The 27,550-nt window shown below is 40.5% G+C and overlaps 1 protein-coding gene across 3 annotated transcripts; it reads right to left on the reverse strand.

Annotated features, from left to right (window-relative positions):
• Positions 1–6,194: 6,194 nt before the first annotated feature.
• TNFSF10 (TNF superfamily member 10) lies at positions 6,195–24,394 on the reverse strand. 3 transcript variants are annotated; one of them, XM_030822829.1, is made up of 5 exons: positions 24,140–24,394; positions 15,681–15,818; positions 12,442–12,484; positions 9,703–9,807; positions 6,195–7,447 (listed from the first exon to the last, which is right to left on the reverse strand). In XM_030822829.1, exons 1-5 carry the CDS (start codon positions 24,269–24,271, stop codon positions 7,020–7,022), a joined length of 846 nt encoding a protein of 281 aa, XP_030678689.1. In that variant the 5' UTR covers positions 24,272–24,394; the 3' UTR covers positions 6,195–7,019. The 3 variants fall into 3 exon arrangements, with proteins under 3 accessions (XP_030678689.1, XP_004089719.1, XP_003256517.1); XM_004089671.2 differs by lacking the exons at positions 9,703–9,807; positions 12,442–12,484 and having other exon boundaries at positions 6,921–7,447; positions 24,140–24,361; XM_003256469.2 differs by lacking the exons at positions 6,195–7,447; positions 9,703–9,807; positions 12,442–12,484; positions 15,681–15,818 and adding an exon at positions 18,236–19,350 and having other exon boundaries at positions 24,140–24,354.
• Positions 24,395–27,550: the final 3,156 nt, after the last annotated feature.

Raw genomic sequence — 27,550 nt, forward strand, 5'->3', positions numbered from 1 at the left:
GAGTTTTGTAGAGGCAAATTAACTTTTTCACTGCTAAACTTTGCTTGAAAAATGATTTTTCTTGTTTTTCTTCTTTTATTTTTTATTTATTTGTTTTTTGAGACAAGGTCTCACTCTGTCACCCAGGCTGAAGTGCAGTGGCGAGATCTTGGTTCACTGCAACCTCCACTTCCTGGACTCAAGTGATCCTCCCATTTTGGTCTCCCAAGTAGCTGGGACTACAGGTGTGTGCCACCATGCCTAGCTAATTTTTGTATTTTTTGTAGAGATGGTGTTTTGCTGCCTCTGTCTCCCAAAGTGCTGGGATTACAGATGTAAGCCACTGGGCCCATTCTATTTTTTTATTTTTGTGGATACGTGGTAGGTGTATACATTTATGTATATATTTATGGGGTACATGAGATATTTTGGTACAGGCATGCAATAGTCTAATAAGTCTATCAAGGAAAATTGGGCATTCATCCCCTCAAGCATTCATCCTTTTTGTTACAAATAATCCAACTATCATCTTTTAGTTAGTTTAAAATATACAATTAAATTATTATTGACTAAGTCACCCTGCTGTGCTATCAAATATTAGGTCTTATTCATTCTTTCTATTTTTTTTTTTACCCATTAAGCATCCCCACCTCACTCCCAACCCCCAACCCCCGCTGACCCCCACAGCCACTGCACTCTTTGCAGCCTCTGGGTAACTGCCACTCTATCCTGTATCCTTGACATTGGTCTGAGCAAAAAATGTCTTGGGTAATGCCCTAATAGCATAGGCAACAAAAGCAAAAATGGTCAAATGTGATCATATTAAGTTAAAAAGCTTCTGCACAACAAATGAAAAACCAACAAAGTGAAGAGACAACCCATATAATGGCAGAAAATATTTGCAAACTGCCCATCTGAAATATGTTGCAGTAAGAGATACCTATGTCCCACGAAGTGTTTGAATTAAAAACCAAAATGCTCTATATCAAGATAGGCTAACTGGAGAATGATTTTGTGGAATATGCATCAGTTATTCACAAATCAATGCTAATAAATGTTCAAACATTTGAATATTTTTTAGATAAATGTGAAATAAACAAAAAGAAATTAATCATATGAATATATGTGTAATCATTAAACTGAGCCAGTTATCAAAATTCTACTCTTCTGTAAAAGGAAAAACTCCCTGCCTTATTTTAGGAAGTTAGTATAACCTTGACACCAAAATGGCATATGAATACAATGAGGAAGAAAAATTTTTTAATAATCTTATTAACAAACATAAGTAAATTAAACATAAATAAAATTCCTAAGTAAAATATTGGCAAACTAAATTCACTACTGTATATAATAAATATGATCAATTAGAGTTTGTCTCAAGATTATAAGAATAATTTACCATTAGAAAAAAAAATCTATTAATGCATGCACCTATTAACAGGTAAATGGATCAAAAAATCATATAATTATTTCAATATAGCTAGACAAAGCATTCAATAACCTATTCATTTTGACACTCTTAGGAAGCTAGGGATAGAAAGTAATTTCTTTAACCTGATAAAGTGTTATCTACAGAAAACCTCCTTGCTCCTCAAAATTGTAAAGGCTTCAAAAACAACGATCATCTGAGAAACTGCCACTGTCTAGAGGAGTCTAAAAAGAAAGGAAGACTAAATATAACATGGTATCCTGGATAGGATTCCAGAACAGAAAAAAAATTAGGTAAAAATTAAGGAAATCTAAATAAAGTGTGGACTTTCCTTAATAATTATGTATTAGTATTGATTCATTAATTGTGACCAATGTATCATACTAACATAAAAATTAACAATAGGGGAAACTGCATGTAGGATATACAGGAACTCTCTAGACTATCTCTTCACAACTTCTTTGTAAATCCAATCTAGATGAACTCTTGTCTCTTGTAACTGTTTTACACTTAAACCCTATTTTTGTCTGAGATTAGTATGACCACTCTAGTTCCTTTTTGGTTACTATTTGCAATAATATCTTTTTCCATCTTTTCAATTCCAACCTATGTGTGTTCCTAGGTCTAACATGAGTCCCTGAGAGACAGCGTGTAGTGGGATCATGGTTTTTTTAATTAATGTTTTTAACCTTTTTACCTATCTATAGCATTTTATTGGAGAATTTGATCTATTTATATTTAAAGTAATTATGGACAGGGAAGGACTGACTTTTGCCATTTGTTATTCGTTTTCTGTCTTATAGCTTCCTTTGCCCCCCATTTCCTCCATTACTACCTTCCCTTGTGTTTAGTTGACTTTTTATGGTGACACTTTTTAATTACCATCTCATTTCCTTTCATGTAGATTCTATAAATATTTTCTTTGTGATTACCATAAAGATTATATATAATATCCTAAAGTTATAAAATCTATTTTGAATTGATACCAACTTAACTTCAATTTCATAAAAAACCTTTACTTCTTTAGAGCTCTGTCCCTTGCTCCTAACTCCATATTATTGTCCCAAATTAGATCTTTATATATGCACCCACTAACATAGACTTATACTTGTTTTATGCAGTTATGTTTTAGATGTTGTCGAAAATACAGAGTTTACAAATAAAATTACAATAATTCTGATTTTTATATTTTATTTTGTGTTTCCTTTTACTGAAGATCTTTGTATCTTCATAAGGCTTTGAGTAAGAGAGTTTGGTAAGGTTTATGGGTACAGATCAATATAATAATAATGGTTAACAATTTTTTTTTTTTGAGATAGGGTCTCTCTCTGTAGCCCAGGCTGGAGTGCAGTGGTGTGATCACAGCTCGCTGTAGCCTTGGTCTCCTGGGTTCAAGTGATTCTCCCACCTCAGCCTCCTGAGTCATGGAAACACAGGCCCATGCCACAAGGCCTGGCTAATTTTTGTATTCTTTGTAGAGACAGGGTTTTGTCATGTTGCCCAGGCTAGTATCAAACTCTTGGGCTCAAGTGATCTGCCTGCATTGGCCTCCCAAAGTGCTGGGATGACAAGCATGAGCCACCATGCCTGGTCAATAGTTAAAAACTTTGTTTGCATTTATTATGTACCAGACATTATGCTAAGTATGTTAAGTGTAAGCTCTATTAATATTCACATCAACCGTATGAGAGGACTACTGTAACCACCCCGTTTTACAGAGTTGGAAACTGAGACCCAGAATTTACTAATCTGTTCAAGTAAGTGGTGGAACTAGGATTTGAATTCCATCAATCTGGATCCAGAGACAATGCTCTCAATCACTATGTTGCACTGTTTCTCAAAGTTAATACCTACTCCCTGCATCAGCTACTTTAAAATGTCATTAAAAGACATAGATCCCATTCATGATGTCAAAAATAAGTAAATAAATACAACCTTATTGGAGGTCATTTTAGATGGTCTAAATAAATGGGGGGATACAGTCGCTCATGTTTGGGAAGTATCAAACTAAGTATCTAAAACATGGAAGCTATCCCCAGATTAATCCAGCAATTCAATGCAATTCTATCAAAATCTCTAAAAGGTTGCGTGTGTGTGTGTGTGTGTGTGTGTGTCTGCATGTACACAACTTCTAAGTGGTTCCTAAATTAACAGGGAAAAGTAAGAGCTAAGAACAGCTCAGATTATTTTGAACCACAGGACTAAAGAAAGGGAACATACATCCCTGATATCAAGATTTATAGTAAAGCAACAGTGGTTAAAACCCGACGGTATGATTGCCCAATGAGTGGATAAATAAAATGTGTTATACACATAAAACAGAATATTATTCAACCTTAAAAAGGAAGGAAATTCTGGCACATGCTGAAGACATTATACTAAGTGAAATAAGCCAGTCACAGAAGGGCAAATATTGCATAACATATGAGATACTTAAGTGAGTTAAATTTATAGACAAATTAAGGAGAATGTTAGTTACTGGGGGGTAATGGGTTATACACATAAAATAGAATATTATTCAACCTTAAAAAGGAAGGAAATTCTGGCACATGCTACAACATGGAAGAACCTTGAAGACATTATATTAAGTGAAATAAGCCAGTCACAAAAGGGCAAATATTGCATAATTATGAGATACTTAAGTGAGTTAAATTTATAGACAAATTAAGGAGAATGGTAGTTACCGGGGGTAATGGGATGTTACTGTGTAATATGTGCAGCATTTCATTTTGGGATCATGAAAACTTTCTGGATATGAATAGTAGTGATGGTTGCACAACAACGTCAGTGTACTTAATGCCACTGAATTGTACACTCAAAAAGGATTAAAATGAAAAATCCTATGTATAGTTTACCATAATTTTTAAATAAAAACATGGCATAGAGCAGGAATGGACAACTAGATCAATAGGTAAAAAATACTCAAAGAAACAGAACCGTGAGAGCTTGGTGTATGATAGAAGAGACATTAAAATCAGCGAAGAAAATGAGGGACTAATCAATAAACAGTGTTGGACAACTGGCTATTTATATGGTAAAACATGAAATTAGGCCGGGCACAGTGGCTCATGCCTGTAATCCCCGCACTTTGGGAGGTCGAGGTGGGTGGATCACGAGGTCAGGAGTTCAAGACCAGCCTGGCCAAGATGGTGAAAACTCATCTCTACTAAAAATACAAATAAAATTAGCTGGGTGTGGTGGCATGCGACTGTAATCCCAGCTATTGGGGAGCTGAGGCAGAGAATTTCTTAAACCTGGGAGGTGGAGGTTGCAGTGAGCCAAGATTGCGCCACTGCACTCCAGCCTGGGCAACAGAGCAAGACTCCATCTCAAAAAAAAAAAAAATTAGATTCCTATCTCACCGCATACACAAATTAAATTACAGTTGAATGACATTATCAAACCATGAAGGCTAAACTGTAATTTTTTTAGACGGTGATATCTGTATGATAGTGCAAAAGATTTCTTGAACAAGGTATGAAAGGTAAGGTCGTTTCCTACAGCTGCTGGAACAAAATGTCACAAAGCAGGTGGCTTTCAACAACAGAAATGTACTCTCTTATAGTTCTGGGGCCCAGAAGTCTGAAATCAAGGTGTCAGCAAGGTTGTGCTTCCTCTGAGATTGTGTAGAATCAATCCTTCCTTGTTTCTTCCAAGCTTCTGATGATGGCTGTCAATCCTTGGTCATGCTTTGGCTACCAGTGCATCACTCCATTCTGTGTCTGTAATCACCAGTGTTCTCCCCGTGTGTCTTTGAAACCGAATAACCAAATTTCCCTCTTTTTTTTTTTGAGACAGAGTCTCTCTGTCACCCAGGCTGGAGTGCAGTGGCGCAATCTTGGCTCACTGCAAGTTCCCCCTCCCGGGTTCACGCCATTCTCCTGCCTCAGCCTCCCGAGTAGCTGTGACTACAGGCACCCATCACCTCGCCTGGCTAATTTTTTGTATTTTTAGTAGAGATGGGGTTTCACCATGTTAGCCAGGATGGTCTCGATCTCCTGACCTCGTGATCCACCCACCTCGGCCTCCCAAAGTGCTGGGATTACAGGTGTGAGCCACCGCGCTCGGCCCCAAATTTCCCTCTTCTTACAAAAATGCCAGTGGGCCAGGCGCAGTGGCTCACACCTGTAATCCTAGCACTTTGGGAGGCCGAAGGGGGTGGATCACCTGAGGTCAGGAGTTCAAGACCAGCCTGGCCAACATGGCGAAGCCCTATCTCTACTAAAAATACAAAAATTAGCCGGGCATGGTGGTGCACACCTGTAATTCCCAGCTACTCAGGAGGCTGAGGCAGGAAAATCGCTTGAACCTGGGAGGCAGAGTTTGCAGTGAACCGAGATTAAGCCATTGCACTCCAGCCTGGGTGACAGAGAGACTCTGTCTCAAAAAGAAAAAAAAAGTACTAGTCATATTGTATTAAGGGCCCATCCTTTTCCAGTATGACCTTATCTTAACTAGTTACATTCACAATGGCCCTATGTCCAAATAAGGTTATATTCTGAGGTACTGGTGAGTAGGACTTCAACATATCTTTCCTGAGGACACAGCACAACTCAACCCAGAACAAAAGTATTAGCCATAAATAAAAGAACTGATACATTTGATCATATTAAATCAAAAGTGAGAAATTTCTTTCTTCTGTAATATGTGTCACATAAAAGATACTATGAAAAAAAGATTAGAAGTCTTTCCCCCATTTTTAGTAATCTTGATATTATGAAACAAGTGAGTACTGAAACGAGTACTAAACCAAAAACGACAATAAATGTGAGCACTACAACAAACATGACATACTGTAACATAGAATTTTATTGAAAAAATAACACATACATACTGAAGTTTTTTTTTTGTTTGTTTGTTTGTTTTTTGAAACCAAGTCTCGCTCTGTCGCCAGGCTGGAGTGCAGTGGCGTGATCTCACCACACTGCAACCTCTGCCTCCCGGCTTCAAACGATTCTCCTGCCTCAGCGTCCCAAGTAGCTGGGACTACAGGCATGTGCCAACACACCCAGCTAATTTTTGTACTTTTAGTAGAGATGGGGTTTCACTATGTTGGTCACTATGGTCTTGATCTCTTGACCTCGTGATCTGCCTACCTTGGGTTCCCAAAATGTTGGGATTACAGGCATGAGCCACTGCACCAGGCCAACCGTGATCTTTTAGTGGTGCCTCTTTTCTCTTTTGACTTAGGAATGTTGTCCCTTAAGGAAACCTGGAGGCTACTACTGTGATACACTATTTGAGAGACGGATTGTTGCTCTTTCTTCTACAGTCTTTGCAAGGAGTAGATTATAAAGACAGAAGATGTTAACCATTGCATTAATGTTTGGAAGCTGAGAGTCTTCTAGATTTCTGCTAGCAAACTGATATGAGGTAGAGTCCTGAAAGATCTTTCAGCAATTTCATTTTCTTGGGATAAGTGAGTCACTTCCAGAACAGTGTGCGTTGTAGAATTATTTGGTTGTGGCTGCTCTACTTAGATTGCGTAGAGGTTTTTTCGTTTTCTGTTTTTTGTTTGTTTGTTTTGGTGAGATTTGTTGAAACATCATAGTGTATCATCCTGAAAACTGAATAGTCACTTTGCGGTTACTGCTTTTTCTTTCCAGGTCAGTTAGCCAACTAAAAAGGCCCCGAAAAAACTGGCTTCATGGTCCATGTCTATCAAGTGCTCATTTGTTACAGAAACAAAAATTCTGTCGTATTCCTTAAGCTCAAATATTCCCCCTTGATAGATGGAATAGAGTCCATATTCTGCATCTTTAGACCAACAACTATTTCTAGCGCTTTTCATCAGCAATATAGGGTCAGGATAACTTGTGTATTTGTAAATATATTGGACCATTTGTTTGTCGTTCTTTGTGTTTTCTTTTATTTCCTCCTGAAATCGAAAGTATGTTTGGGAATAGATGTAGTAAAACCCTTTTTCTTGGATGACCAGTTCGCCATTCCTCAAGTGCAAGTTGCTCAGAAATGAATGCCCACTCCTTGATGATTCCCAGGAGTTTATTTTGTGGCCCAGAGCCTTTTCATTCTTGGAGTCTGTAGGAAATTTAGAGAGAAAGAGCGTTAACAGAAGGGAATTTGTAGCAAAGCAAGGAGCTTTTTTGCAGCTATGGCCAGCCTATATTTTTGTTGGGAATGCCAGGGATTTCAAACTAATATCAAACTTCTTCCTCCTTCAATCTTAATGTGGATTATAAATTCTAGTCACATAGAAATTAGGAGGCTCCTGTATCATTGTGACACTGGGAACTGTTGGGAGTCCTTGTCTTTTTATACCTGTCAGCTGCTTATGCCACATGTGTCACACTTAGAATGGTAGCACAAGGGATGGCCCACTCAGATAGCAATGGTTTCTCCTGGGCAGAACTTCTGCCCTGAATCCGTTCCTCCTTTCTTGTGCTGGTGAACTTAAGTGGACAATCTGGAAGGAAACCGAAATAAACGTATCTATTTCTTTAGGCCTAGATCTCAGAAGTTCTTGCCATTCCTTTTGGACTCTTTGGGTCCCTCCTTGATCTTTCTCAGCTCTCCAGAGTCAAAGGCACATCCAAGCAGATGGCATCTCTAGTCAAAAATAATAGAGGCACAAAGTTGGCAAAGGAGCCTAGATTTAAAGATCCTCAGATCCTTGAATCTTTCACACTCAAAGGTTTTGAATGAAAAATGAACCTTCCAAAATGATATTTCTTTACACTTTTAGCGTATCTCCATGATTGGTGCAAAATTGGGCTTTTCCATAGCGTAAACCAATTATATTTATTGATGAGTAGCAAGCAGTAACATCATAATAATCCCCTCACTTGCAGACAGAACATGCCAATCATTTATAAAATATGAGTCCAAGAATGTCAAGAAGGCAACGACCCAGAAGAAACTAAACCAACCAACCAACCCCAAACCCCCAAACAAACTTTTTATCTATTAACTGATGTCTGAAATATTTTTAGACAAATTTATGGGACAAAGCCTCTGATAAAAATAAAGATGAGTATTGCTTGAGTACATACAATAGATCAGACATTTTGCATCATTTTGTGAGTTAAGATTTGTCTCAACTTTGCATATGAAGAAACTGAAGCTTGACTAAGTTAAGTAATTTGCTCAAAACATGCATCTAGGTGAAGAGGAGCTGCAATTCCAACCTAGATATTTACACTGTAAGACCCATGCACAGAGGCCTGGTGCGGTGGCTCACGCCTGTAATTCCAGCACTTTGGGAGGCCGGGGGGTGTGGATCAGCTGAGGTCAAGAGTTTGAGATCAGCCTGGCGTAGTGGTGCATGCTTGTAATCCCAGCTACTCGGGAAGCTGAGGCAGGAGAATCGCTTGAACCTGGGAGGCAAAGTTTGCAGTGAGCCGAGATGGCGCCATTGCAGTCCAGCCTGGGTGACAAAAGTGAAACTCCGTCTCAAAAAAAAAAAAAAAAAAAAAAAATCCCATGCACAGTATTACATAGCACCATATCGACACATGTTCTGCCTAGATATAAATTAGATGTAACATATATGGTTAAACTGTATGAAACTGACATTTGTGTAAGTAAAATATGGTCAAATATTGGCAATCTCCTATGGTTTAATTTAATATAAATGCCACTAGGAGCACCTAGTGATTCATAGGGATAGTAAATGATTTAGAACCTTTAAAGAGAAGGGAGATTTGATGGCGAGCAAAGGGATGGAAGAAGTAATCATAAGAGAGAAAGGCTGGGTGCAGTAGCTCACACCTGTAATCCCAGCACTTTGGGAGGCCAAGGCGAGCGGATCACCTGAGGTTGGGAGTTCGAGACCAGCCTGACCAACATGGAGTAATCTCGTCTCTACTAAAAATACAAAATTAGCCAGGTGTGGTGGCACATGCCTGTAATCCCAGCTACTTGGGAGGCTGAGGCAGGAGAATTGCTTGAACCCGGGAGGCGGAGGTTGCAGTGAGCCGAGATGGCTCCATTGCACTCCAGCCTGGGCAACAAGAGCGAAACTCTGTCTAAAAAAAAAGAAAGAAAGAAAGAGCGAGAAATTACTCTAAAGAAGGAAAAAAAATGGGATTCTGACAACTGCAAAGACAAAATTCTCCCACTTTGTAATTTTCATGAGGCCAGTTAGGTCATGGCAGTAATTGAGCTATTTGTCTTTAATCTTGCATCTGAAAACAGTCAATCTGAGATCTGATTAATACTGAGCATTTTGTAGATAGCCATATAAACATTTCAGGTAAAATTCTTTTAAAAATAAGTTACTTGGCACAATCCTTCCATTATTTTCCCTTAAGTCACTTATTTGTTGTTTCTCTTACTTGGAGAAGACAATGTGTTGCTTCTTCCTCTGGTCCCAGTTATGTGAGCTGCTACTCTCTGAGGACCTCTTTCTCTCACTAGGGGAGAAGTATTTTGTTGCTTTTCTAAAAGAGAAATGATAAAGAATCATCAACACTTGCCAAACTAGTTCTCCAATACGTTGCTCTTCATAGGTGTTGTCAATCAGCCATTGTAAGCATACTGGGCTTCCAAAGTTGATTCTATGAGTTTTCATAAAAACAACATTTTGATATTATGATCAACATACCTCAGCTTATGATCAACTTGAAAAGTACTCTACACGGAAAGAATAAGCAGTAACATGGATTATAATTTATTGGTGTCTCACAGGTAAGGTCCAAGGAGAAACAAAGTGAAGATATAACAAAGTGAAGATTCTATCCCTTTTCCAAAAATATAAATAAAGAAATAACTGTAGATGTGTAATAATCCTGCTGAGTTAAAGTGTGCAAATAACCACGTATTGGCAAATTTCCACCTAGAATTACATACAGAAATAAACAGAGTGGTACCAATTTTTGTCATCTCAATTTTCCTTTCTCTATCCTAACTACTGCAGATTCTAAAGCAGTAGCAATGATAACAATTGCCCTTAGATGCTGCAAACTGATATCCAACAGTCATCTTACAATCACCCTTCCACTCCAAAAAAAAAAAAAAGAATAGGAATTGACATTCTGGTCATGATATTGAGTATACAAGCATATAAATTGTGAATTCACTAGATCATAATAAACAAATAACAGTTATTGATCACCGTCCGAAGTATTTTGGGGTAGCCTTAAAAAAACAGAAATGTAGGTCAGGCGCGGTGGCTCAAGCCTGTAATCCCAGCACTTTGGGAAGCTGTAGCTGGGCGGATCACCAGGTCAGCAGATTGAGACCATCCTGGCTAACACGGTGAAACCCCGTCTCTACTAAAACTACAGAAAAATTAGCCGGGTGTGGTGGCAGGCGCCTATAGTTCCAACTACTCGGGAGGCTGAGGCAGGAGAATGGCGTGAACCCAGGAAGCGGAGCTTGCAGTGAGCAGAGATCGCACCACTGCACTCCAGCCTGGGCGACAGAGCGAGACTCCATCAAGAAAAGAAAAAAAAAAAAAAGAAATGTAACAAATGACTTTCTCTAAAAAAATCAGTTCAAACTTCCCAAGTGTGCTTACATTGGTTGTAAGATAAATTATATTCTTTCATCAAACAGACAGTGCTAGGGTAAGGCACTACACCCCAGAGGGCTACAAATATTAATCACTGATTTCACTGACCATGTCCTCAAGGGACTTACAGCCTTCTACAGAAAATATGAATTAGAAAGTGACAATTTGGAGGCCAAGATGGGTGGATCACTTAGCCTGAGAGTTTGAGATTAGCCTGGGCAACATAGTGAAACCTTGTCTCTATAAAAAATAGAAAAATCAGCCAGGTGTGTTGGCCTGTGCCTGTAGTCCTACTATTTGGGAAGCTGAGGTGGGAGGATTGCTTGAGGCCAGGAAGTTGAGGCTGCAGTGAGCCATGATCACACCACTGCACTCCAGCCTGGGCAACAGATTTGTTAAGGTCCTTTCAATGATATGGATAGGAAAGCCTAGATTTGAAAGCAAATTTTTAAAAGAGGAAATTTCCAACTGGTTATAGCAAACACCTCCCAAAAAAGAAACTTGCAAATATGTGTATCGAGATACCATGGATATATCTTGGTATACAGGGTAGTGTTTCACCTTACTGGGATGAATAACAAAGAATTTTATTCTTCCAACACTGAAAACAGTACATGCATCTATCTGCTATAGACCATTAATCTGGTATGCCTCATCTGAATAGGTGGAGTGTTCAACATTCTCACTACTGCTTTCACCTTTGGAGAAATGATAAGAAAGAAAGCTTAGACCCCAGGACCAGGTCCTGTCCTTTATATTTAAGAAAACATATTTAATAAAGGAAAATGGGGGTGCCAAGTGATGAAGAAGTTTATTGCATTGGAAAAGAATAACAGATTTAAAAAATAACTGAAAGGAAATGAACAAGGTATGTGTGATTAAAATAACAGAGTGCAGGGAATTTAGTTATAAAGGTGTCCAGGGAAGCCCTCTCTGAAGAGGTGACAATTACATGAGCTGTGAAGGATGAAGGAGTCCCAGATGGAAGGCTAAAGAAGCCAGCATGGGCAACAGTAGTGAACAGAAAGGTGGGTCGAGAGAAGGCTGCTGACCATGAACAAGAGGGTGGTGTGGCATGGAGACCACAGGATGAGGGTCATAGGTGGGTAGAAAGATTGTTGGGAAAGGGATGATAGAGGAGGAGGCTTTTGTAAAGAAAGACCTGGAGCCCAGTGGTGGCCTGAAACAAAGAAGGGTAACTTTAAGGGACTTCATTTATTTCTCCCAATTTCCCAGAAATGATTTAAGATGGCTTGTTTGTAACACATTAGAAGGTAGAAACTAATAAGTGAAGAAATTAAGGTGAAAGGAAAATTCATGGGGAAGAATAAAATTAAGCTGAAATAAAGTTCTGACCATAGATGGGCCACAGATTTGGTTCTGAACTTCCCAGCTGCCAATGTAAAGAGGGAAGTAGAATCAACAAGTGGCTTGAGATACAGAGCAGCAGATCAGAGGATGGATGAGTGGATGAGAACACAGAGAAGGAGAATGGAGAACTATTCACAACCTGTCATGAAATGACAGTAAAAAATTAAAATAACAACAAAAAAGATACTACCTTGAACTGTAGAAATGGTTTCCTCAGAGGTTCTCAAAATCATCTGCAAATATTATTGAATAAAGCTTGTTAATTTCCCTAAAAATTTAAACTGACTATAGAATGCCTATGGCTCATCTTGCTGATGTCTAACAGGAAATTTCTACATGCATTATCAATCTAGGAAGCTTTAAGTTGGTCAAGCATAGGGACTGTAAGGGGTGGGGTGGGAGCTGGGATAAATATTGAGATAGCTGTCCCCGCACAGCAATCAAGGGATGGTCCTCTGCCTAGGAAAGTTCTGTTGCTGGATGAAGTCTTGGAAAGGCCACACCTGGAGCAGTGCAGGAGGAAGAAGCCATCCGCCATGTGAGGTCAGCCAAATGTGGCTGATAGGTGTGGCAGCCATGTCATGTCACTTTCTGTGTGTGGGGTGTATGTATGTGCGCATTCATGTGTGTGTGTGTATAAGTGCACTGGGTAACAGCCCAGGGGCTTAAAATTATTGGACAGACCCAAGCCTCAAGACACAGGGCACACTTCCTCTCTCTCAGGATGCTCACAGACATACATAGCCTATTGAGGTATAACCTGACAACATCATGTCATTCTTTCACTTCTGAGAATGTGGCTGAGCCATTCTCAACATAAAGATATTTTGCCATCTTCCCATATCTTTGCTAAATATCTAGTAACTTCCCCCCGCCTTTGTACTAACCAGTGGGGAAAACCAGTAAGAAAGAGTGAAAACCAAACCTTTCTATTAAATGGGAAGACCCTGACTTGGCTCATCCATGGCTTCTGAATTCAGCTGTGTCCCTCCTGCCACCTTCTCCCATCACTGCCCTCTTTCCCAATCACTGTAGTTAATGTTGCAACTGTCAGAAACTTGCCTTCTCTGTACTTCCACCCCATAGCAGAAGCTCTCTGCTTCTCCCTCCACTGCAAGCCCTGAAGCCGGATAATGGGGGCAGGGAGTGGTGGCGGTGGACGGACTGTAATCAGTTCCCTGGGCACTGATATACGGGAAGGGGAAGTGAGAGGAAACCACAGCATTCTCTCTTATCTCTGTCTCTCATTTCTCTCTCTCCCACTCTTTATTCTCTCTTTCTCTTATTCTGCAACAGAAAGGAAGGAAAGAAGGGGAAGCAGCAGGAAAAAGAAAAGGGTCTTTCCTACAATGTGGGAGGCAAAATAAAAAGAGTGACTAGAAGCATGGCCAGATGCCCTGCATTCAAATGTTTCAGTTACTGGCTCTGTGAGACTGCTCAAGTTATTTAACTGATCTAAACTTCAATTTATTAATCTATTTTAAAAATATATTTAAGAGGATAATAACGATTTATTATTCAGAGCTGTCATGAGGATTAAATGAGATAATGTATGAAATGGGCATAGGATATTTACTGGAATAAGTCTGTTCAACTAATGTGCCTGAAAAGAAAAAGAGAATTATTTTTTCCACATTCTCACCTATTCCCTCTGTGTTCTCTCCCAGCTTCCCACTATTCTAGTTGGTAGCAGGATGTGAGAATGGGAGGGAGAATGGCAGGAATAGCAGGAAAGAGAAATGTCCTCACTATTTCTCTTATCTCCCCACTCCCTGTCCACAGCACCCAGCCCTCTCCTCAGTCTCCAGATTTCCACCCTAGTTCTCAGTCGCTCTCCCCTGCTGGACAATCGCACCTCCGCCCTCCCCAAGCCCCTATCCCGGGAACTTGGGTGTTTCATTTCTCAGCTTCCTCAGGACCGTTCTCCAGCCCAGGTTTTTCCTAGTCTCCTGGTCCTTGCCCCCTGAACACTCGCTGTCATTTGCAGTGGTGGAATCATGGCTGCTTCCGTACAGCTTGTGCAGAGTGCGCCCCCCTGCCTGGGGCCATGCTGCCAGGGCAGCCACAGAACATGTATGTTTCTAGGACTCCTAGAAGGAAGTCTAGTTTCATTTCCCATAGAAATAGCATCTTACATGCGTCAGGGCTGTACTGTGAAAACAGCTCAGGATTATCAGCTTGATCCCTAACCACCAACATAACAGTATTTATATGGAGAAACATGCAGAGCACCAAACAATGGACTTATAAACATGTGTAAAACACATTCTCTTTCTACCTGGGAATTCCCCCAGTTAATGTCTTTAAACAATGGTGATGTATGTGGTACTTTATAGTTTACAGAGTATTTTTATACTTGTGTTCTCATCTGATATTTTTACTTAGGCAGAAGCAATTTTTTTTTTTTTTTTTTTTTTTTTGGTTTTTGAGATAGAGTCGCTCTGTTGCCCAGGCTAGAGTGCAGTGGCACGATCTCAGCTCACTGCAACCTCTGCCTCTTGGGTTCAAGCAGTTCTCCTGTCTCAGCCTCCCAAGTAGCTGGGAGTACAGGCACACACCACCACACTTTGCTAATTTTTGTATTTTTAGTAGAGACGGGGTTTCACCATGTTGGCCAGGCTGGTCTTCAACTCCTGACCTCAGGTGATCCACCTGCCTCAGCCTCCCAAAGTGCTGGGATTACAGGCGTGAGCCACTACACCCGGCCACAAATATTATTAAATGCCCTCTTACAAAGAAGGAAGAGCCTAAGAGAAGAAACTTGATTAGATCTGTCACTCTGCCACATTTAATAAAATAAACTGTTAACTAACATGTCTCTGCTGGAGGTCCTGTTTAAGCAACTTCCATAAACAGATACTTTTTGTAATTTGTTATTTATTGGCTGTAAATTAAGAAAAAACTACCTTCAATTTCTCAAAGTATCTCTTTCTTCCCTTCCCTTCCTTTCCTCTTTCTTCCCTCTTACTTTCCTCTTTCTTTATCTCTATATGCATACAAAAATAAATATTTAATTCCAGACATCAGCAATGTGGGAAGAATATAAAACATCACTATTTGATCTTCTTTATCTTTTGAATGAAAAACAATCCCACACATTCTTTATGACTTTGTGACCTTCTCTTCATTACCCTGTGTGTGCCTCAGTTTCCATAATGTGAGATCAAAAGGTTAGACTAGATATGGAGGCTGTCTGGGGCAGAGGAATGGACTCTAGACCAGGAGTCGGCCAGGCCCTGCCCTTTGCTGCTATGCCCCATTTTTCTAGTTCTATGAATTTGGGGAAAATTACTTAAATACTCTGGGCCTAAGTTTTCTTATTTGTAAAACGAAGAGTCTAGACTTGATTATCTTAAAGATTGCTTTGCTTTAAGGAATTCTTCTGGCCTTCTCCGCCTGCTGATGAGGTCACCTGGTGAGGTTACCTACCTTTCTAATGAGCTGACGGAGTTGCCACTTGACTTGCCAGCAGGGGCTGTTCATACTTTCTTGGTCATTGGGGTCCCAAGAATTGTCATCTTCTTTTAAGAAACAAGCAATGCCACTTTTGGAGTACTTGTCCTGCATCTGGGTTGAGATGGAATATAACACAATATTTTGCATAAGTGCTTTTTATTTTTGTTCATTTGGAAGTTAAGACAACAGAAACTGATAGCAGACTTAGAGAAGTTTTGGCATATTGAGTAAGTTCCTGTTTGAAATAAAAGTAAGCATGCTCTCCTTTGTCCTTAAAAAAACAAGAATAAAAGTAAGCAGCTGGATATGGTGGAAAGGATGCGGGTGTGGGTCAGGCATCTGGAGTCAGAGGGAAAGGATCCAGGTGTCGGTCAGACATCTGGAGTCACAGTGTCCTTCCCTGCCTCCCTTACTAAACAGCTGTGCTTTTCTTGACAAGTTGCTTCCATTCTCCTGTGTCAGTTCATAGTTTTGAGCCGGTTCACTACGGTGATTCTGAGGTCTCTTCCAGATATGTATGGTATGTTATGTACATGGTATGGTATGTATCCCATTTTGAAGCAGAAACCTACCTAGATACAAGGTCAGTAGTGGAGTCAGTTTACATTTTAGCATCCTAAATAAAAAACAGCCAAGTCAATTGGGAGGGGGTCATGTTCTGTTTCTAGATCTGAGCTAGCTAAGTAGATTCCAGTTACTGATCTGATTTCTGCTCCTCTGGCTGGCAGAATCTGGACCATGTTGCCACTAGAAATCTGAATGCTGTCTCATTAAATGTTTACACTAGCTAGGGACTTATTGGTAGAGACTTTAAACACTCTTTGAAGGTTTTCTCCATGTTTCTGATTGAAAGTAAACAATGGCAATAGCCAGATCATTACCAACGAACTCCTCACCCTCATCAACAAATCCTTGCTTGATGTTATACACACACACACACACACACACACACACACACACACCACCCCAAACCACCCAGAACTCTTCAGGCTGATAATTGTTTAATTGAGAAAAACAGGAAACAGAAGGTCCAAACAAAGCCAGAAGGGTTTTGTTTGTTTGTTTGCTTTGCTCATTTCTTCTCTTCTGTTTTGTTTTGTTTTAGCAAGTGGGATGGAAGAGATGTTATTTCCCTGAAAAAATCTGCTGAATTGGCCAGGCGCGGTGGCTCATGCATGTAATCCCAGCACTCTGGGAGGCCGAGGCGGGTGAATCACAAAGTCAGGAGATCGAGACCATCCTGCCTAACACAGTGAAACCCCGTCTCTACTAAAAAAATACAAAAAATTAGCTGGGCGTGGTGGCGGGCGCCTGTAGTCCCAGCCACTTGGGAGGCTGAGGCAGGAGAATGGCATGAACCCGGGAGGCGGAGCTTGCAGTGAGCTGAGATCGTGCCATTGCACTCTAGCCTGGGCAACAGAGCGAGATGCCGTCTCAAAAAAAAAAAAAAATCTGCTGAATTGACTCCACCTGTGGAAATAAATGAGAAAATGACTATTTTAATCTGTTATTTGAACTAAGGTACTGCAAAGCTTGAAGGCAGGATCAAATTGAATGATGATTCACTCCTTCCTATAGAAAGACAGTATCATTTTAAATCAAAATATCTTAACTGTTTATGAGAGTTCCCAGCTAGAATCACACAGTTCTGTACTCAGCCATGTAACCCTTGGACATTTGGCCAAGGTCCCTCAAATGCAAAGGTGCAAACTTGAGTTAATAAATTTCTTCTACACACCCTGACATAGATCATTCATTTACTTTTAAACAAATGTTTATTTTCTTTCTTCCTCCTTTAAATTACAAAAGAAAAACATTCCCGTAGTATATGTAGTTGGAGGTGAAGCTGGGGCCGCCTGAGTTGAGATAAGACTGACCATGGACTTAGGTACATTTCCTTGCCCCTGCCTGCCCCACCTGTAGACATCTAGTTGCACCTCCAATTGACTTGGGAGATGCAAAACCTTTCCAAGGAAGGCACTCAGTCACATATGATTCAGAAATATGAGAGCATGTCTAGCAAACTGTGGGAAAGGATCAAGAAGGAACAGACGAGAAACTGGGATCAACCACAAGGCCCGAGGGTGGTTCCAGAAAGAGCAAACTTTCCCTGGACACTGTCCCAGTTCACTCAGTATGAGTTGGCTCTGGCCAAGCTTCGGTTTGATTACACTGAATGAGCAGGCTCACAAGTCTCTGTAACTTGTTGGGGCAAAAAGATGTGCATGACACAGAAAGGAGGGAGCAGTATGCCTTTTTACTTCACATCAGCTGTAAGCTATCTCAGCAGGATATGGCTGAATATGGGAGGCTCCAGCTGTGGGAGGCAAGGTGCAGAGTTGAAAGCTGCCTGTGATCAGGCAGAAATGGCAGCAGGCAACAACTTATCAACTGAGGTGGAGTTTGACATGGATGGTGGTGGTGGAGCTTGTGCCACAGGGACTAGCCCAGGTTAGCACCAATTGCTGGCTAGAGCCTGTGATCCCGTCTGAGTATTTTCCAGAAATACTGTCAGGAAGAGGTGGGGGGAACCCGGAAAATTGAGTAAGGTCCTGGGTATAAGTGGATGGGAGGTTAACAAGCTAATGTAGCTACATTATTACCCAGGAGTTTATAAAGCCTGGATATATTCAGGATACACAGGCAAGCAGGGAAGCATGGAAAAGTAAAGAACACTTTTCTAAAAGAAAAAAAAACCCTCCAAAAACTAAATAAATAAATCACAAAAACAAAACAAAACATGAAACAACCACTAATAGCAGCTATATTCTCACCTCCTAGTTAACCTTTGGATGATCTCTCTTGTTTATAGGGGTGAGATCAGACGGTGTGTGTGCATAATTTTGAGTATGGTTGTTTTCTCATAAGACTATATAAAAATGCTGTGTTCTTTAAATCTATGTGAAAATTATACATGGATAGCATGGATATTTTTATGACATTCCCTGTAGAAAATTTGTAAAATATAGAAATATAAAAAGGAAAAAGGTACCCATAATCATAGCATCTAGAGATCACATTGTCATTTTGTGTTTCTCTTTCTAGACCTTTTTATGCATAAATGTTGATTTCTGAACAATAGTAATCCAGAGAGGAAGCCCCAGTCACTCTCTCCACCCTCACATGTTTCTTGCATCATGAATTTTGGTAGTTTCTTCTATAGAACTTGGCCAATGCTGGTGACTAGACACATGGCGGGTTGACGTGGGGTGCTGTGGTTATTCCAAGAATGATAATTAATACGATCTGTCTCCCCCGCCTCCTCCCATCCTTTCCACTTCAAAGTATGAGTTTCCTGCAGCATATCATAGGCTGAGGCTATATTCTCTAACTAACCACACCTGGGCACTGGAGGCAGAAGGTAGCGTGTGGGGGTTATTTTCATTTGCGTGCCTCTGAAAAGAAAGCTCTTGCACTGGGTGCCTGTTCTTCAGCTCCAGAAGCCCTTGGTTCTGAAAAGTGGATTTCCATGGTGACTGCTCTTGGTGCTATTACAAACATGGTGGTTGTCTAGGCCAGGATCAACCAGTCCTTGATGGGGTCTGAGGTCAGCAGGGTAGACTCAGCAAGGTAGACTTCAAGATGGCAGCACTGACCCTGTCTGCTGTCCAGACATTAGTCTCTGGCAATCATTTTCTGCAAACTGCGAATAGCATAAAGGATCGTTTATGGAGATCCGTGGAGGGGAAGCCCTTCTCCTTTTTCCTCCCCATCTATGATGCCACAGTGACAGGCCATTCCTTTATCATAAAACTTTCTCAGAGGGACACAGACTTCAGGGGCTAAGCCCATATTTGTTGTTCATGTTTGCTGGTCTACAGGCTATTTGTGAAGGTCCAATCCAATGTTATGAAGCCTTCCTTAACCCTTACACCCTATAATCCTTGCAGACTGTATCTTCTGCAAATTTTCACCAGCCAAAGTGGAGCCTGTATTCAATTTTAAGAAATTAACACTTATGTTGAATATACTTTTCCAAAGTCTACACAGAAGATTCAAATTTATTTTCCCGTTGGAAAATTTCTGATGAAGAAAGTGACACCTTCAGGAGACTTTTCAGCAGTAATTACAATGCTACTATAAAAATAGCATTGTATTGTATTGAAAAAATGTAAAAAAAAAAGTAGGTGCTTCAATTTATTGAGTACCTCCTTCATGCCTGTGTTCAAAATCAGGCTTTACCGTTTACTAGTTTTGTAATCTTGAACAAATCTCTTAACTTCGCCTGAGCTTTAGTTTGTTCATCTATAATATGGGATAATTATACTTACGTAATAGAATTGTTATGAGATGAAACCGGGCAATACTTTTCAAAGTTCCTGGTACACAGTAATTGCTCAATATCTGTAATTCTCCTAGCTTTCTAGCACTCTCAATGAATTCTTCTGCATGCCTAATGTACATGTATTCATATGTCAATATGCAATTAGGAAAAATGTGTGCAAGTGGGAAGATCTTAGGCCTTATATGAAATTTCCATTTTTATAGTAGAATTGAAAAAGAAATTTGATTATATATACAGACAATTGCATGAGTCAGTTGAGTAAAGAACTGGTTGATTCAATCTTAAAATTAGTCCAACTTGTAATATAAGCAAATTGATGGAGCTACTTGTGTGTGGAGTAACAGTTTTACTCTGTTTCTGCTGCAAACTTAAGAAAGGTTAGGAAATTCTGGCTCCAAATTGGTGAACATAGCAGTATTCCAGTCTCTCATGTAGACTTAAAGCTAAAGGTATGATTATAGTTTCATGAATATTTTTTTCTTACAAAAGAAAATCTTTTCTAAATGTGTCCTACAATAAACCTGACTTTACTGGTCATCTAATAGTAGCCATAATTTTCATAATTACTTGCAAATAAAACAAGAGTCTGCCTCGTCCATTTCTAAAAGAAAAATTTCCGACTGATTGGGATAACCAAACGTACATTCCACAGGATATGCAAACTGCATTTCCCTAGCAAATAGTTACTACTCTATGTCTTTTGCACAATTTATACTTTTCTGAGATCCTTAGCCTTTCATTTCCTAGTCAGCTGGCAGAGTTGGAGCTGCAGGATGCGCTGTGCATGCACAGTGTACATCACAAGGTGCAGACAGGTTAACCCTGTGGACATCCCACCGTGGAGGGAAGAGCCTACAGACCTGGGTGCTAGCCACCCCACGGCTGCCTCCAAAGCCTTGTCTGAACTTGAGTACATTATTTCTTGTCTCCTCGTCTGTAAAAAGGTGGTTGTGGTGGTGGGGGGAGGATCTGAAGTTCCTTGTAGCTCATAATTCTCTACTATTTAATATACAATGAGTTAAAATACATATTAGAAGTCAAAAACTGAGTTGGTTTATTTTCAGCAATTTTGCAGTCATAGTTCCAGGGGTTTTCATCGAGAAAATCATAAATTAAAATAGCACTAAGTGTTTGTTTGTTTTTTCTGTCAAAGATACCTCAATTTGTACATGGACCATCCACAGGCAGAGATTGGCAGTTTGCTTTTCAATTGTTTTATCATGAACAGCTGTGTCTATCTGATAACTTCTTTATTACAGATTTTACCCATGACATGCCTGTGCCCCAGGAATAGGCAGAATGCCAGTCCTTTGTATTCTCACTTATTGTCAACACAGGATTGCCACATAACTAAAAGCAAAACATTTCAAAGATGTGAAAGTTCACCAGGACTAGCTACATCTGGAATACAAAACGGGAGTGTTCAGTGACTTAGAGCCTAGCTTTGGGTTGAGCCTGACTCTACCCTTGTTGCCTGCATATTCGTGGTGCCTACCACATTTGCGAAGGCTGTTCATTCATGCAACAAGTATGTAGTGAACCACAAGTATTAGTATTAGTGGCTACTTGGGAACCACACGCTAGACCCAGAGGTATACTGATGAGCAGAAGCAGACACAGCTCTGATATAGCTACCCTCACCCTCAAGAATTCATGAGTCAAGAACTGTAACTCCAACCTGCAACAACAAAGCAGGGAAGATGGCTACAGTAACCAAAACAGCACGTTACTGGTATCAAAACAGATACATAGACCAGTGGAACAGAACAGAGGCCTCAGAAATAACACCACACATCTACAACCACCTGATCTTTGACAAACCTGACAAAAACAAGCAATGGGGAAAGGATTCCCTATTTAATAAATGGTGCTGGGAAAACTGGCTAGCTATATGCAGAAAACAGAAACTGGGCCCCTTCCTTACAGCTTCTACAAAAATTAACTCAAGATGGATTAAAGACTTAAACATAAAACCTAAAACCATAAAAGCCCCAGAAGAAAACCTAGGCAATACCATTCAAGATGGCATGTGCAAAAACTTCATGACTAAAACACCAAAAGCAATTGCAACAAAAGTCAAAATTGACAAATGGGATCTAATTAAACTAAAGAGCACAGCAGAAGAAACTATCATCAGAGTGAACAGGCAACCTACAGAATGGGAGAAAATTTTTGCAATCTATCCATCTGACAAAGGTCTAATATGCAGAATCTACAAGGAATTTGTTTCCTGTAAAACAAGTTGACAAGAAAAAAAACACATCAAAAAGTGGGCAAAAGATATGAACAGACACTTCTCAAAAGAAGACATTTATGTGGCCAACAAACATGAAAAAAAGCTCATCATCACTGGTCATTAGAGAAATGCAAATCAAAACCACAATGAGATGCCATCTCACTCCAGTTAGAATGGTGGTCATTAAAAAGTCAGGAAACAACAGATGCTGGAAGGATGTGGAGAAATAGGAATGCGTTTACACTGTTGGTGGGAGTATAAATTAGTTCAACCAGTGTGGAAGACAGTGTGGCAATTCCTCAAGGATCTAGAACCAGAAATACCATTTGACTCAGCAATCCCATTACTGGGTATATACCCAAAGGATTATAAATCATTCTACTATAAATACACATGCACACATATGTTTATTCCAGCACCATTTACAGTAGCAAAGACTTGGAACCAACCCAAATGCTCATCAGTGATACACTGGATAAAGAAAATATGGCACATATACACCATGGAATACTATGCAGCCACAAAAAAAGAATGAGTTCATGTCCTTTGCAGAAACATGGATGAAGCTGGAAGCCATCATTCTCAGCAAATTAACACAGGAACAGAAAACCAAACACCGCATGTTCTCACTCATAAGTGGGAGTTGAACAGTGAGAACACATGGACACAGGGAGGGGAACACACACACTGGGGCCTGTCGAGGGTGGGAGGCTAGGGGAGGGAGAGCATTAGAACAAATACTTAATGCCTGTGGGGCTTACAACCTAGATGATGGGTTGATGGGTGCAGCAAACCACCATGGCACATGTATACCTATGTAACAAACCTGCACGTTCTGCACATCTATCCCAGAACTTAAAGTAAAATAAAAAAATTTAAAAACAAAGAAATCTGTTTGCCAGAATTGACAAAGAGCAATAGACCTCATGTGAGTTATGAATCTGAACTTCATCCTGCTGTGTGCTATTGGATAAAGACTCTAAGAGCTACATTACAGATTTTTTAGACAGGAAGTATCACAGTAACAAGGCCCTATTTAAAGGCTGTTGCTAATGCTATGGAACAGATTTACCCATTTGTGTTTGAAAGCAGGAAAGAAATTTTATCATTCACCACTTAATTGGTTAGAATCTCTTACTGTGCACCTTTTAAAACCTGCTGCACATTGGACTCAAAAGGAAAACTGGACCAACGGTAATTGAGGAAATAGACTCTTTTATTTATTCATGGCTACAGTGTAAGCTCCAGTCCCTTTGGATTTTATTCCAAACCTTGCTATAATATAAAAAAGGAAGTTTACAAGACATGTCATTGCTGCTTTTACAAAAGGACATTCTATTTATTTTCGCAGGAATTCTCATGTCCCCATAAGCAGAGCTGTCACATCGTGCACTACCTTAGGCTGTTTTATTGTTGTCATTGTGATTTTTTTCCATTTTGAGCTAATGTGTTTTATTTGTGAATAGTCTTTTACATTTTTGTATGCTGAATATGAGCACCAAAGAACCTGTAAAAGTTCTCTTTTTCAACTGAATGTGCACAAATAAAAGTTTGGAAAAGGAAAACAAAAGAACTGTAAAGCGTTTAGCAGAAAGCTTTCATGAAGAGTTGCAATGGCTAATATTATAAAATACACATACTTTTAAAAACAAAAAATCCCTCAGGAGTTTTGTTGCCCACATCTGCTAGTAACTAGTGGAGCCAGTTGTGTAACTGCACTTAGTTTACACAATTTCTTGAACTTACAGTTTTGCAAAGACCTCAGTGGTTATGTGATTTAGCAGTTAGAATGTACCCACAGAGAAAGGAAGCAGGAACGTCGTCAGAGAGGGGCAAGCTGACATGCAAAGAAGAAGGTAACCAGACAGTTGCTAAGCGCCTCGAAGACTGAGTGCACTGCACTGCACTGACCTGCTTCAGCTCGTTGGTAAAGTACACGTAAGTTACAGCTACACAGAGAGACTGCAGGAGCACTGTGAAGATCACGATCAGCACGCAGGTCTGCCCCAGGCTGGGTCCCCCCTGGACCTCCATCATAGCCATGATCCTGTCAGAGTCTGATTGCTGTAAGTCAGCCGGGCAGCCGGTCACTGGAGCCCTTCCTTCTCTGTTCTTTTATAATCAGTGAGGAAACGAAAGCGAATGAGTTGTTTTTCTGTGTTCTGTGGCCTTGGCCCCACCCACATCTGTTGAACCTGCAACTGTCCCTCCCCTTTCCTACTGCCCAGGGACAACTTTTATCACAAAGTAGTTGTTGGAAAGGAGGGAAACGGAAAGAGGCTCCTCTCCTTGCCCTCGGGATCCATGCACCCCTTCTCTGCACTCACCTCAAGCCCATTTCTCTCTTCTCTTTCTTGCTCTCCTTTTTATAACGTCCTCAGCCAAAGAGGGGAGGGATTTTCTTTGCTTTTCCTTAACATATCCTCATTCTACCACAGAGCTCTAAGCCTCATGGCCTGGCTGTCATAGGCACAAGGCCTGTTTTCTGAATTATAAGATAATTTTTATGACCTGAAACTTCCATATCTGGTTTTTCTCATGCTACTGTGAGGGTGGGAAGAGGGCAGGGTGGGAGTGGATAAAGGAAAATAGAAATACCGTCTCATAGCAATGGTCTTGCTACATAACTCCATCTTGAATGTCAGAATCTGAATATTGACTTCTTCTTCCTGTTTGCAAACCCTCAGACACAAATTCTAATCTCCTTCTCAGATCTCCATCCCTACCAAGACAATATGCCTGTGTTTTAGGCTGGACAGGTAGGAAGTAGTTGACACACTCAGAAAGGCAAAGGAAAAAAACATGTGGATGTTTTCCAAAATATTAACCCCATCACAATGTCTTGCTGTCACTATCCTTTTACAGATTAGGAAAAGAAGTTACAGGGAGTTAATTACCCTCAGATTCAGGACTCAGCCCCAGATCTCCCCACTATCAGATGTCATAAGCTGGCCCAGCTGTATGTTGTCTCTATATCTTATTCAGCCTTTCTTTCTTTCTTTCTTTCTTTCTTTCTTTCTTTCTTTCTTTCTTTCTTTCTTTCTTTCTTTTTCTTTCCTTCTTTCTTTCTTTCTTCCTTCTTCTTCCTTCCTTCCTTCCTTCCTTCCTTCCTTCTCTCTTTTCTTTCCTTCTTCTTTCTTTCTTTTTTATTTATTTATTTATTTTTTGACAGAATCTCACCTTATCGCCCAGGCTGGAGTGCAGTGGTGCAATGGCGCAATCTCGGCCCACTACAACCTCCACCTCCCAGATTCAAGCAATTCTCCTGCCTCAGCCTCTCAAGTAGCTGGGATTACAGGTGCATGCCACCATGCCCAGCTAATTTTTTTGTATTTTTAGTAGAGATGGGGTTTTACCATGTTGGCCAGGCTGGTCTCGAACTCCTGACCTCAAGTGATCCTGTTGCTTCAACCTCCCAACGTGCTGGGATTACAGGCATGAGCCACTGCATCAGGCCATTGTTTAGTTATTCCATTCTTGACCCACTGAGTCAGAGTTTCTGGCAGTGGACTTAGGAACCTACATTTTTCAGCAAGTACTCCAAGAGATCCTTTGAAACCTAAAGTTTGGGACCCTTGATCTACAGTTACATTCCTGAGTTCATTCAGGCACTGCTGGTCACCATCACTTGCTGCCCTTGCCTTCTAGCTGTAAATGAGTCTACATTTAAGAAAATATTTTCAAATTTTAAATTTGCCTCTGTCAAATTGCCAAATTTTTAAATGCAAATTCCTTTCGGACACAGACAAATTGGCAAGGTAGCATTTTTCCTGCTAAAAGTTTTAAACATTATGTGAACCTAACACTATTTGAACACACTTACACTCTAAGTCCTGGACTGAATGAGTGTTTTAAATCAGGTGAAAGATGAGTAGGATAACCGTAATGCACAAGACACACAGCCGGGCAGGGCAGAAACAAGAAACGAGAGATGACAAAGAAATGCAGGGGAGAAGACCAAAGAAAACCAACTTAACACCTTTGTTATAATCCAGAAATAGAAACATTACGGCTATGATGTACGTGAAAGGCATGAAACGAAGGAATGGGAAACGTGCAGGAAGTCAACATGTCTATCTTATAAGCACATAAGAAAGTCTAGAGTGTGGAAATGAGGAGGCTTATCTCGGGGTCAGGTCAAGAGATGGGGTGATTTGAGGAGTTACAAGAGTCGGCTGGGCACGGTGGCTCACGCCTGTAATCCCAGCACTTTGGGAGGCTGAGGAGGGCAGATCACGAGGTCAAGAGATCGAGACCATCCTGGCTAACAAGGTGAAACTCTGTCTCTACTAAAAATACAAAAAATTAGCAGGGCATGGTGGCGGGCGCCTGTAGTCCCAGCTACTTGGGAGGCTGAGGCAGGAGAATGGTGTGAACCTGGGAAGCAGAGCTGGCAGTGACCAGAGATCGCGTCACTGAACTCCAGCCTGGGCGACAGAGCGAGACTCCATCTCAAAAAAAAAAAAAAGAGTCAAGAGGTCCAGCTACTTCTATCTTTGATCCTCCTAATGTATTAAATATGAAGATATTATATATATATATTTGATATAGAGAATCTTAATCTTTTTGTTATAACAATGTTTAATATAAATAATATAGCACTAAAGCCATTATTATTATTATTACTAGCATGGATCTGCTGACTGGCATCCATACATTAACCATACCCTTTAATTAGCAATTCGGTTTCTTTAAACTGGAGTGAGAACTTGTTGTTTTATTTTATTTATTTATTTTGAGACAGAGTCTCACTCTGTTACCCAGGCTGGAGTGCAGTGGTACAATCTCGGCTCACTGCAACCTCCACCTCCTGGGTTCAAGTGGTTCTCCTGCCTCAGCCTCCCAAGTAGCTGGGACTACAGGTGCCCGCCACCACACCTGGCTATTTTTTTTTTTGTATTTTTAGTAGAGTCAGGGTTTCACCATGTTGGCCAGGCTGGTCTCAAACTCCTGACCTCAGGTGATCCACCTGCCTTGGCCTCCCAAAGTGCTGGGATTACAGGCATGAGCCACCATGCCCGGCTGAGAACCTTTGAAAAATACTTTTTTTTTTTTTTTGAGACAGAATCTCACTTTGTTGCCAAGGCTGGAGTGCAGTGGTGGGATCTTGGCTTACTGCAACTTCTGCCTCCTGGGTTCAAGAGATTCTCGTGTCTCAGCCTCCTGAGTAGCTGGGATTACAGCTGTGCACCACCATGCCTGGCTAATTTTTTGTAGTTTTAGTAGAGACAGGGTTTCACCATGTTGGTCAGGCTGGTCTTGAACTCCTGACCTCAAGTGATCCATCCTCCTCAGCCTCCCAAAGTGCTGAGATTACAGGCG

Source organism: Nomascus leucogenys, chromosome 11, assembly GCF_006542625.1.
Source record: "Nomascus leucogenys isolate Asia chromosome 11, Asia_NLE_v1, whole genome shotgun sequence".
In the NCBI taxonomy this organism is placed as follows: domain Eukaryota; kingdom Metazoa; phylum Chordata; class Mammalia; order Primates; family Hylobatidae; genus Nomascus; species Nomascus leucogenys.